At 36.7% G+C, this 11,997-nt stretch overlaps 1 protein-coding gene across 2 annotated transcripts; it reads left to right on the forward strand.

Moving 5' to 3' along the window:
• The first annotated feature begins 84 nt into the window (after window positions 1-84).
• On the forward strand, window positions 85-10,394 carry LOC149959084 (uncharacterized). 2 transcript variants are annotated; one of them, XM_090165140.1, is made up of 4 exons: window positions 85-204; window positions 339-623; window positions 6,820-6,880; window positions 8,540-10,394. In XM_090165140.1, the coding sequence occupies exons 2-4, from the start codon at window positions 426-428 to the stop codon at window positions 9,241-9,243; spliced, it is 963 nt and encodes a 320-aa protein (XP_090021266.1). In that variant the 5' UTR covers window positions 85-204; window positions 339-425; the 3' UTR covers window positions 9,244-10,394. The 2 variants fall into 2 exon arrangements, with proteins under 2 accessions (XP_090021266.1, XP_090021265.1); XM_090165139.1 differs by lacking the exon at window positions 85-204 and having other exon boundaries at window positions 211-623.
• The last annotated feature ends 1,603 nt before the right edge of the window (window positions 10,395-11,997 follow it).

Consider the following 11,997-nt stretch of genomic DNA (forward strand, 5'->3'; position numbering starts at 1 on the left):
TCGAAACCAGCCTACATAATGCTAGTGAAATAACTTGGCCAAGAATTCAATAATTTTTGAGTTCGTATACCTTAATTTTCACTTTTACATCAGGCAACGATGACACCTATTCTGAATCAAAAAGATACTTATTTCCAAGGCTATGAGATAGGATTCCTACTTTAATTCTGCCTGTTCTTCTGCTATATTTTGGCGGCTTTATCTGTATGTTAGCTTTGTTACGTATTTTACTTCTGTTTATATATATATTTAATTTCTTACTTTTACACATAAATTTAATTACGAAATTCGTGCTGCATTCTTTCATTTCTTGTGATTGCTTCAATTGACGCATGGAGACCCAGAATGAATGGAGAGCTGTTTCGAGTAACAATTTTCTTGAAGAGGAGACTATTAAGCATTTTGCAAAAGAAATTAAAATTTTAATGAAAACTCATGGTCGGAACTTTGTTTTCAAAAGTCACATGAATGTTATTCTAGACAATGCCACAAATGAGATAAGAACTTATGTTAAGTCACGTTACCATCCTAGACCTCTCAGAAATTTCTTAAATGCTTACCCTGATATATTTTTGGAATCAATATCAGGAAGGGATTCAATCATATCTCTCAACAAATCAATGGTAAGGGCATTTTCTTATAATTACAGGTTTAATTTATTTAGATTCTACATTGATTAAACATGTTAATTTTAAGCTTAAACAGCTATCTACAGTCAAAATTTGCTCCTTGCAAAGTATTAGCCATAATAAGTGTGTGTCATATTGAGTAATATCGGCATGATGTTTGTCAACGTCACCCATACTTTTTCTTTTAGATAAAAAACTGCCGTCAAAATGGCGACAATAGCTTAAAGGTATGGAGCAATACTAATATATTGTTGGTTCTACCAATCCAGTTATATTTTTTTACTGTTCTGCAATGTATAAGATTTGCGATTGGCCACTAGATGGCGCCAGCCTTGAACCATGATTTTAGGAGGTGGGTGGTAACTTCTTAAGTCACTCAAAGACAGGTCAATAAAATCATCCCATTTGAAGTAGAAAATTGTCTGGTTGGGCAGTAGCGCAATTTATATTGAACTTTAAGAAGTATTGTATTGAAATGCCTGGTGAGGTTTATTTTAAAATATAAGCTTTTAAGAGTTTGGATGCGTAGGCGGTTTTTTTACCCTTAATTTCTAGGTTATTAGTCTAGCTTCATTTTCTACCTGTATGCTTTGGTGAGGATGATTGATCGAAATGCCTAAAGAGGTTACAAGAGGCTGATAAAACTATCCGTACATTTTTGAGATGAATGAACATTTTGTCAACGCCTTAAAGGGCAACAAAAGTGCTGTCGAAAAAACCTAGTAGTAGAATTGGCTCAAACTGCACCGTGCACTGGCGAAAGTGGTAACAATGGCTGCGTTCAGTAATGCTCAAAGGACTCACCGTTGAGTTTGTAATCGTACTGTACGCTTTTTCAATTGTGGGTCGATACCGTGTGGAAATAATCTAACCGGGTATTTACCGCGCCGTGTTTTTTTTCTTTACTGTGCGATCAAAATGCAAGGGAGTCTTAACAGCGAGCTAAATGATAAGGATATATTTTTGTGATAAGCGAAGTAATTAACTATTGAAATATACGTAAGCAATCTTTTATTTTGATACATGGAATTTTAAAGAGTCACCTATTTTATAAGACATTAATTTTAGATAATGTTTAATACCCAAAATCAGCCATTGGTAATTTAAAGCATCTTTTTGATACAGATTTACCGAGTCAAAGTTTGGAAAGTACCATAAATGTCCAGTTATTCGCAGAAATTCAGATTTTTCGTGTTCAATTTCTTTGAGCAGTCTATCGTAAGTTTCGTCACGAGATTTCAGCTGGACAGATCCGGATATTAGTTTTCGAACTCTTAGTTGGGCAGTGTTAGGCTTTTGTAGAGCGGCTAGGAAATTTCTTCTAACTAGATGCGCTTCTGTAATCTCGTATTTGTTCATGGTGCTATGATAACCTTCAGCGTGGTTCGTTGTATGTAAATGGCGACTTTTCCAATGACTCCAAACTTCGATTGGAATTGGATTTCCACACATCCAATAGTTAGCAAAATAGGTGCAGAACTGATTGAGATGCTCTTGATTTTGCGTTGATGGTAATTGAAGCGGTAACTGGCTTAGAATTACATCCCATCCCATTTTCATCAGCATTCCTAGCTCACTGACTTTTCGTACTATGGCGCGGAAAAGGCTTTTTTTAAATAACAACGCTAGCGGTAAAGACAACCAACTAGCGCGCGGTAAACACAACTACACAACTTCAAAATAACAACAGGGCGCGTGGAATAGCCGAAGGGTCCGCCACTTAGGAAAAAAGCGTACAAGATTTGGAATCAAGGAATCTTAGAGTTGATTCTCGTTGATTCCAAGAATTATTTGTTCCATTTGATTGTAAATTGATTCCATTCTGATTCTTTCGTAATCCAATTGATTTTTCTGATTTCACCTTCGATTCCGTGGATTCCTTCAAAAAACCGTTGATTCTGCTAAGATTCCAAATAATCACAAAAATTCACAATTTTACGTAAATTCCGTATTTCCTAATTGATCCCTCATACTCTTAGTTGATTCTGATTAAGGTTATTTCTTTGTTTACATTTAAAGAAAACAAGAAATGCAATTTTTTACATTTCAAGAGATTCGCAGCAATTGAAATGATCAGTCTGGTAAAGATGTTTTGTATCCCTCCTCCAGCATAAGCTAAATCTGACAGCGTAGTGCCAGTCCGAGGCGGGGGAAATTCGAGGTAGACTTTTTAAAGAATTCAAACCCTAACCGGTAGATCGCGCTGCCAGTGTTGGAATGTATGAATAGATAAAAGTCTACCTCGACATACCCCCCCCCCCGTTTCTACATCCCCCTTTACGCGATTTCTGAAGAGGAACGTCAGTGCTTAGCCCCATCAGAACTATCAATACCACTCCAGGGCTATTCCTCTATGCTGAACGCAACCAAAGTGGCATGATCTAGTTTTAAAAAAGTCGGCTTCGGAAAGGTCATTCTGAAATACCTCGATCCTTCGAAATGGCAACGCGCTTGTGGAGAAGGGGCGGATATCGAAAAATCAAATGCGACGTCAATGCGAAGCAATATGACGGTCTTACTTTCGAATGCGACAGCCTTGAAGTTGTCCACTAGATAATCGATCGAACCAGGGGGCCTATTCTGTAAATATTCTAAATCCAATTTTCGAAAACTACATTTCGAACTTCGAGATCTCGACGAATGGTATTCGGTAAAGATTTCGAATAAACATAAATCAATGCAAATTGTCGAAGTCGATCTCGACATGGTATAGGGTATCGAGATCGAATTCCCATTCGATTTTTTACAGAATCGCCCCCTGATCGAGAACTATCCCCCCTTTCAATAATCCATACGGAACCACTCCTAATCGAATGCGACCATGGACGAATAATTACTGGACCCGAAACCGAATAGTGCGCTTGGTGCCTGTAGCGCCGTAGTCTCAAGTATTGGAAAGATTTCTATTCAAATACTTAACACGTGCCCAATATTAGCGGACGACGTTAGGCCTAGCGTTCCTCGTTACTGTCGTTAAAGCTTTCACCTTATTTCCATTTTGACTAGGCATTTTTAAATTTTTATTCTATTTAAAGCAAGTTTCGGCTCTAGGTGAAGTAGCTCTTTTTTTCAACAGATGTCGCTAGCGTTGAAATCAAAACAAGATGCTGAAGCTACATTTTGACCCAAAAGGCGGGACATAAAAGTATGCTTCGCGTTGATTGACTCGTTTGTAAATTTGTCAATAACTTCAGTTATAGTAATTGTTTATAATATATTTTATATGGGATATATAATTTAGGTTAAAGTTCACTAAGTATAGTAACAGTGGTCTAAATATAATACTCTATAAAGGCTCTCTGACGACGTTATTGTTTCGCTATTTTGAAATTTAGCTTCAGTTCCCATTAATAGATGGCTCCACGCTCTCCACGAAAGTCATTTTTTCGAAGATTCGTATAGATGCATAGCCATCTCTAATAACAGGGGTCTTTTAATAATACAGGTGGCAATGATAGAGTCGACAGTTGCTTTAAACCTTCACACAAACTATAAATACAAAAACCGAACTTGCTTTTTAAAATAATTAAATCATTTCATTTTCATTTTTATTCCCATACAATTATTACTGAATAATCTGAAGCCTATTAAAATTCCAAAAACCTCACTTCTATTAAAAACAGCAGAGCAGACGACTCAATGCGGGTCATCTGACATTTTTACGCACGTGTTTTGTATTTGGATACAAATATTTCGCGATTCTCTTGGTAGGAGCGCTGACGGGCGATGCAAATTGTGGAAGCGGGGTTTTGCTTAGGTTTCGAGTCCACTAATTATTCGTCCAAGATGCGACGTCAATGCGACACCAGAAATTTCAAATGCGACAGCTTCGTTTACGAGATAATTAATTAAACAACTGTGGCGGCTAGGTTAATGGGAGCCCCCATGTTGGAATTAAGACCTCTAGTCACCGCTATTCGAAGCGACGCTTAAAGCTTAAATAGCACTAGCAAAAACCACCAAAACAATGAAACTAATGAAATTGCTTAGTTATTTCATAAGCCTATCAACCCTAAGTTTGAATAGAAAGGCAGTGTTGGTTCAAGCTAACGACTGTCGAAAGTACAGCGCTAAATCCACCCGGTGGCAGAAAATAGAAACGTAACGTGTCTCGCAATGCATGATGCCAGCTGCTTTGGTAAGAGAGAGGTGCGTAGAGAGAGAAAGGGGGAAGGAAGAAGCTTCAATTTATCTCTACCAGGTGGCGATACTATCGCCTGATTTATTCTTTTTCACCCGTCCAGTGGTGGTACAAAGGGCGCTATGCGCGTTTCAAACTTAGGGTTGATAGGCTTATGGTTATTTATATATGCAGACTAGGGTAACTTGAGTACCCAGTTTGAATGTCCACAAAACATAAACTAGGCAAATTTCTGAGATATTTCCTTAAAGGGACTTTCAAGGGAGGTGTGAGGGGTCGGAAGTCGATTCAAAAAACGTCATCAGAATGTAACTTTGTAAATGCGACGAACGGTGACGTATTTTAAATGGACTTCAACGCCCACAGCTCTTCCTCGAAAGTCCCTTTAAATGACTTTAATACCTTATTGGATAATCAGTGTGCTATTAAACTGAATTTTTAAACGTAAACTACACTAACTATGTAAGTTTGAGTCAAAAATTACACAATAATAAAGTATTTTAATTAATTATAAAGGGTAAAATAGCTTAAATAAATCATTCTCCCAGGAAATTGCCAAGAAGTAATATATCCGAGAGCCAGAACCTGCAAGTGACCGTTTATTTTATGCTTGTGGAAATAATGGAAACTTTTCACCAGTAAACAGAACGTAGTGTTTTTACCAAGCCTTAATATGTCAAAAAAGCTACCTGATTAAAAGGGTACGCTTGTTGCTGCCGTAAAGGTGATAAATTCTCACTATTTTAACAAGCACTATATAAACAGTGGTTTGCAGGTCCTGGCTCCTGAAATATTACTTCTTGACGATTTCTTGGGAGGATGATTTATCGAAGCGCATGCCCAGCCTCTCGATGGTCTTCTAGCGTCGTTTAACAGCGCTTGGTCCCCACCCTACACGAGGGAATTTGAAACATTACCATCAATACCTCAGTTGTCCATACTACACTCATAAATTCTAGATAAAGCCGCATTATCCATAAAGCTGACAAGGCTGAAGCGCAGGGGTCCACCAAGGGCAGGGGCCAAGCACCCCCCCCCCCTTTACAAAATCAGCTATGTCATTACCATTTCTACCAACTGGGGCTAAGATGAGCGGTGCTTTTCTGCGTTTTACGTCATCACTTGAGCCAATCAGGAGACAGGTGTTGGTCGTTGACTCGACCCACTAAAAGATTCCCGGGTTGCGCGGTTCAACCAAGGACAGTAGATACAGGACGGAGAAAGCAGGGGGAAAAATTGATTTTAAACGTCTTCATATTCACGGGGAGTTAGATGTAAACAAACCGCGGCCATTGTTAAGACGTGGTTCACCATGGACAGTATTATTGTAGTTAGTTTTTACCATTTTGATGTTAAATTAAAATTAAAACTACGAGCGTAAATAAAAAAATGCACATGTATCTACTGTCGTTTGTTCAACCACCTTAAAAAATGACTCGTGATTCTTAGAAAAATACCAGTACTCTAACCAAATTACTTGATAATCATAGATAAAGGAATTTATTATTAAAAACGGTAACTGTCATGGCGGCCACTATTAACACTACAGCTGTGACGTTACAAGTTTTCAAAATAGTATCAGACGACAACACTATAGGCCGATATATCGGTGCATCCCAGAAAATTTCCAGAAAATTTTACGTAAATCGGAAAAATAAAAATTGGAACATAAATTACTTTTTAAGGGTTTTTAATGTTTTAACTATTTATCGATATAAAATGTTTAAGATCAGTAGACATACTACAAAACATTAATAGTGTTACATTGTAAATCAGTTTAAACTAGTCTAGAGGTTTAGTTTTACTTTTAGTTCCGAAAAAATGAGGCGAAAATGCCGCTTTATTTAAATTTGCAAACAAAATATGAGACTGATCATGGAATGATTTTTTTTGCGGAAAAATACGGAAAAGTTTCCCGAAAAAAGGTCTCGGTCATTTTCCGAGCGGAATCTAGGTTACGCAGTTCCACATTACCTTTGATATACGCTAATGGCTATTAGTGAAATAGTGTCAATTATATGTTTACGATTAATTATCTTTCTTTTGTAGCTATCTGAATTCAATGCTACCTCAGTTTATCCCCAAAACTCTCTGGGCAATGGTTTTCAAAGTAAGATATTTTTACCCTCATTAATATCTTAGCTTTTCCTGCCGTACACGATAAGTGGACCCCATCTTGACATTGCGACTCGTTGTTGCTAATTAGCCTAGTTCACGTGATTCAATAGAAAAACGGGTTGCCACGGGTCAGGGAAAAGTTAGGGAGTTTAAAGAATTTGTAAAAGTCAAGGGATTTCAAAATAGGCCTACAAAGTCATGGAAGGGAGTTTTAAGGATTTGTAAAACGTCAGGGCAAAGTCAGGGAATTTCAAATAGGCCTATAAATCCAGGAAGTTTTAGGAATTTTTAAAATGACAGGGAAAAGTCGGGGAATTTCAAAATAGGCCTAATAGGGCGGCGTTTTAAGAATTTGTTACAAGTCAGGAAAGTTCGAATTAGGTCTAAAAAGTCGGGAGTCTTAAGAATTTGAAAAAGTCAGGAAAGTTCGAATTAGGTCTAAAAAGTCGGGAGTCTTAAGAATTTGAAAAAGTCGGGAAAGTTTGATTTAGGTCTAAAAAGTCGGGAGTCTTAAGAATTTGAAAAAGCCAGGAAAGTTCGAATTAGGTTTAAAAAGTCGGGAGTTCTTAAGAATTTGAAAAAGTCAGGAAAGTTCGAATTAGGTCTAAAAAGTCGGGAGTCTTAAGAATTTGAAAAAGTCAGGAAAGTTCGAATTAGGTCTAAAAAGTCGGGAGTCTTAAGAATTTGAAAAAGTCGGGAAAGTTTGATTTAGGTCTAAAAAGTCGGGAGTCTTAACAATTTGAAAAAGCCAGGAAAGTTCGAATTAGGTTTAAAAAGTCGGGAGTTCTTAAGAATTTGAAAAAGTCAGGAAAGTTCGAATTAGGTCTAAAAAGTCGGGAGTCTTAAGAATTTGAAAAAGTCGGGAAAGTTTGATTTAGGTCTAAAAAGTCGGGAGTCTTAACAATTTGAAAAAGCCAGGAAAGTTCGAATTAGGTTTAAAAAGTCGGGAGTTCTTAAGAATTTGAAAAAGTCAGGAAAGTTCGATTTAGGTCTAAATTCACCAATCCTCCATAGACAAAAAAATCTCCATTTAAAAAAGCATGGGATTTTCTCTGTTCCAATTTACCCAAACTTGATTAAATTTACCTAAATGTGATCCCAATTACCCCTTTCGTGATTTAAAAAGAAATTAAAATTGAATTTTTTTAAAAGATTTTCGTAGCTGAAATCGAGGAAATCCCATGCTTTTTTATATGGTGATATTTTTATTTTAAATGGTCAAAAACATTTTCGGTTGCCATGGCAAATCGAATGAAAAATTTCATATCTTATATAGGTCTACATTACGCCCGACTTGGAACAAAATCGGCAATAAACACCTCGGGTACTCCCTTTGTAAGTAATTGTTTGGGACATAAAACCTCATTAGGGGTAATTTAAAACATTAGGTGTCCTTGCACCTGGTAAATTTCGGGGAAATATCGGTTGGAAAACCTGCAAATATCAGGGAAATCAGTTTGTCAATAGTTGTAAGATCACTGAATAACGAAGCCCCTACCAACCTACATGTAGCGACTGTGGCCCAACTAGCTAATGCAGTTCGATATTCATGGTTGAAAGGCATCAAAGCAGATGTCACGTTTTTTTTTTCAAAGCTGGAAGCCTTCGCTAGACGTTCTCTTAAATGTAATTTCGTGTGTTTGTTTCGCAGGTGGCGTGCCTCATTCGCGAAGCAACCAGAACTTCAGTCCGGTCACTCCACTGGTGTCCGGAAATCCTCCGCTCCTACCTCAGCCTCCGTTCACTTCCGGCCCGGCGTTGATCGCCAACCGACCAGTCGTTTTCTCCAACCAGCACCGACCCGCCCTTTTGCCGACTCCTCAACCGCCATTTGTGGCCACGGCAGTTAACAATATGCACAATCCTTTGCTACAGAATATGTACTATAACTTGGCTCTAAACGCGGCCGTCTACAATTCAACTCAGGCACTCGTGGCCAGCCATCTTTCTCGGCAATCCAGCACCGCACCTTCGACGCACCAGTTGTCCGCGATCCCCACGCCGACGGATTCGCGAAACATTACTCCCCCATTCACCAATAGAGTGGCCAAATCACAGTCGAATTCTAGTCACAAAATTAGCAACAGCAAAACGTCGTCCGTCACGCAACCCAATCATTCGGAATTATCAAACAGTCGTTCGCCAACACCGATCAGCAACCAGTCTATATTCAACACGTTTTGCGAATTCTCGGCGAACGTTTCGCTCGATGACGAATTGTCCGTGCTGCTGGAAACGGCGACTTTCCAAGCCGCTCTTCCCGGTCCACGCACTTCGCCGCCCCCGCTCAAAAAGGACACGGACAGCCAAACTGAATCCACCGGAGCTGTCTTAGCCGCTTTGCTCTTTCAATAATACTTCCGGCATAGCAATCCATACCTACGACTTGGAATGCTTCTTAGTGCTCCCACCGAGTCCCTAAAATACTTAGAAGCCCCTATTTTTCCTTCAGTGTCCCTTAAATTTTGTCGTTAAAAATTCTTTACTTTTACATTTTATTTTTTAAGATTTTGGTAGGAACCTTGATGTCCACAGTCAAATCTGCAGCGATAAGTATTCCTAAATAAATAGCTTTAATTCCTTTTTACCACAAGTTGGTACAAGAAAGTATTCAGGTGAACAGAGAACGTGTGAGCAGCACTCTGTTTTCTTCATGTTCCACAGCGGAAAACCACGCCCCTCTTGTATCTTTCCTCCTCTCAGTAAGGGGAAGACACACCGGTAGGCTTGCGTGCTCTCTCTCTCTCTCTCTCTCTCACTCTCTCTCGCGTATAATATCTTCTGTATATCACGAGAACAGAGGCTTTAGTGGCAGTCAAGAATTACTCAAGACTACTTGCTGTTTTGGACACTTTGTTTTAGCAATGTTAACTCCCAACTTTTCTACTGTAAAATAACTTCCCTCGCTCTGGATGCTTTACCCTTCTAAGTTTGCGGAAAGGATAACGCATTGAGTGCTCAGGAACAGTGCTAGAAATATTTAACTTTTGTAATCTCTTCAACTTTTCAACGAATTTTACTCGCGAACTAATACAAATTATCTTTTGTATTTTACTGTACTTGTAAAGAAATTATTTTAAATTTCGCATAATTAAATTCTTAATTTTTAAAAATTCTAATCACACTTTTCGAATTATAATTTAATCAGTTTAACTCATGTCTTCCCCTAGCTTTCCCTCGATGGGCTTTCAGCGCCATCTTGGAAAATGGCGGTCAAAATCTTCATAAATCACCTACGCTAATTAGGTCCATTAATTCAGGTGACCGGGTTACAATGCGTAGGAAGGTGGTAGCAAGCCCTTCATGCCACACGAGCCATCACCTCCCAACACTTACTATTACCATTAACCTCAACAAGTTTAAAGCCGTTACTTTCTGTTATAACGGTCCAACCCACTTACTTTAAAAGTACGTAAGATTCTGGCTGCCATTTTCCAAGATGGCAGTGGATCCACAATGCCTCCACTAGTTGCAGTTAAGCGAAATCTGGTTCTGGACGCAAATTTTGGCCCTGTCCAAAATTTGTTGTTTGGCCCATTTTATTTTAATGTATTTTTTTATTTTTTAAAAAATATTTTGCTGAAAAACCAAAAAATTCCATATATTTTCTAAGATTTGTTTTTGAAATTTCAGTTACAACATAGTTACAACCGTAATTGTTTAACTGTTATTTGGCATATCTTTCATAAATTTTTAGTAATTCGCTAAAATTTTAAATTTTTTATGAAAGAATCTCAATTCAATAAGTAAAATTAGATCATATTTTTGTACTCGGTCAGTCATTTATAATTTCCTAATCTTTTTTATTGTAAATTTGCCATGTCTAAATTGTTTACTCGAAATACCGACGAACTCATTTCTTCACTCACTTTTTGTTTCATTACTTCAGAATTCGTTTCGTTAATATTATCTACCGAAAAGTTAAGTTTTATTTATCAGACTCCTCAATTGTTAACTCATCTCAGATTTGTTTTAACTATTTTGTAAAATTGCTCTGTGATCTTACATTTTGTCAAATTAGCTCTGTCATTTTACATTTTGTCAAATTAGCTCTGTCATTTTATATTTTGTCAAATTAGCTCCGTAATATTACTTTTTGACAAATTTAATTTTGTGACCTTTCATTTTTGCAAATTAGCTCTGTTATCTTACAATTTTTCAAATTAACTCTGTATATTAGTTTATCCAATTAACTCTGTTATCTGACATTTCATCAAATTAGCTATGTTATTTTACATTTTATCAAATTAACTCTTATCTTGCATTTTATAAAATCAGCTGTTTTCCTACATTTTATCAAATCAGCTGTTTTCCTACATTTTATCAAATCAGCTGTTATCTTACATTTTGTCAAATTAAATTTTATTTGAATTTTTAATACACTTTTGGTCAATTTCTCAAACTATTTGGGGACTGTTCACAAATTACGTAACGCAAAAAACTAGTTTTCCGGCAGACGCTCTCCCCGTCGTAACGAAGAGTTACAATCGGAAATATCCCCCCAAACGCCTTCTGAATTCTAATAACACTAAAAACCCTAAAATAATTCAATTTCTTTCAAAATAAAGCAACTTCATTTGTGTTACCTCTACAGAACTAACCATATTTTTTTATTCATTTCCTAACGTTTTATTCATTTATTTCCTAACTTTTTATTCATTTATTTCCTAACGTTTTATTCATTTCCTAACTTTTTATTCATTTATTTCCTAACGTTTTATTCATTTATTTCCTAACTTTTCATTTATTTCCTAACGTTTTATTCATATATTTCCTAACTTTTTATTCATATATTTCCTAACTTTTTATTCATTTATTTCCTAACGTTTTATTCATTTATTTCCTAGCGTTTTATTCATTTATTTCCTAACGTTTTATTCATTTATTTCTAACGTTTTATTCATATATTTCCTAACTTTTTATTCATTTATTTCCTAACTTTTTATTCATTTATTTCCTAGCGTTTTATTCATTTATTTCCTAACGTTTTATTCATTTATTTCTAACGTTTTATTCATATATTTCCTAACTTTTTATTCATTTATTTCCTAACTTTTTATTCATTTATTTCCTAACGTTTTATTCATTTCCTAACTTTTTATTCATTTA

Source organism: Leiobunum rupestre, chromosome 2 (genome assembly GCF_980474605.1).
Source record: "Leiobunum rupestre chromosome 2, qqLeiRupe1.1.hap1, whole genome shotgun sequence".
In the NCBI taxonomy this organism is placed as follows: Eukaryota; Metazoa; Arthropoda; class Arachnida; order Opiliones; family Sclerosomatidae; genus Leiobunum; species Leiobunum rupestre.

Bases quoted from the DNA above. Each gene is read 5' to 3' on its own strand.
- LOC149959084 (XM_090165139.1), top strand. From the start codon at position 333: ATGGAGACCCAGAATGAATGGAGAGCTGTTTCGAGTAACAATTTTCTT. The intron at 624-6,819 runs GTAAGGGCATTT...TTTCTTTTGTAG, and splicing joins TATCTCTCAACAAATCAATG to CTATCTGAATTCAATGCTAC. The intron at 6,881-8,539 runs GTAAGATATTTT...TTTGTTTCGCAG, and splicing joins TCTGGGCAATGGTTTTCAAA to GTGGCGTGCCTCATTCGCGA.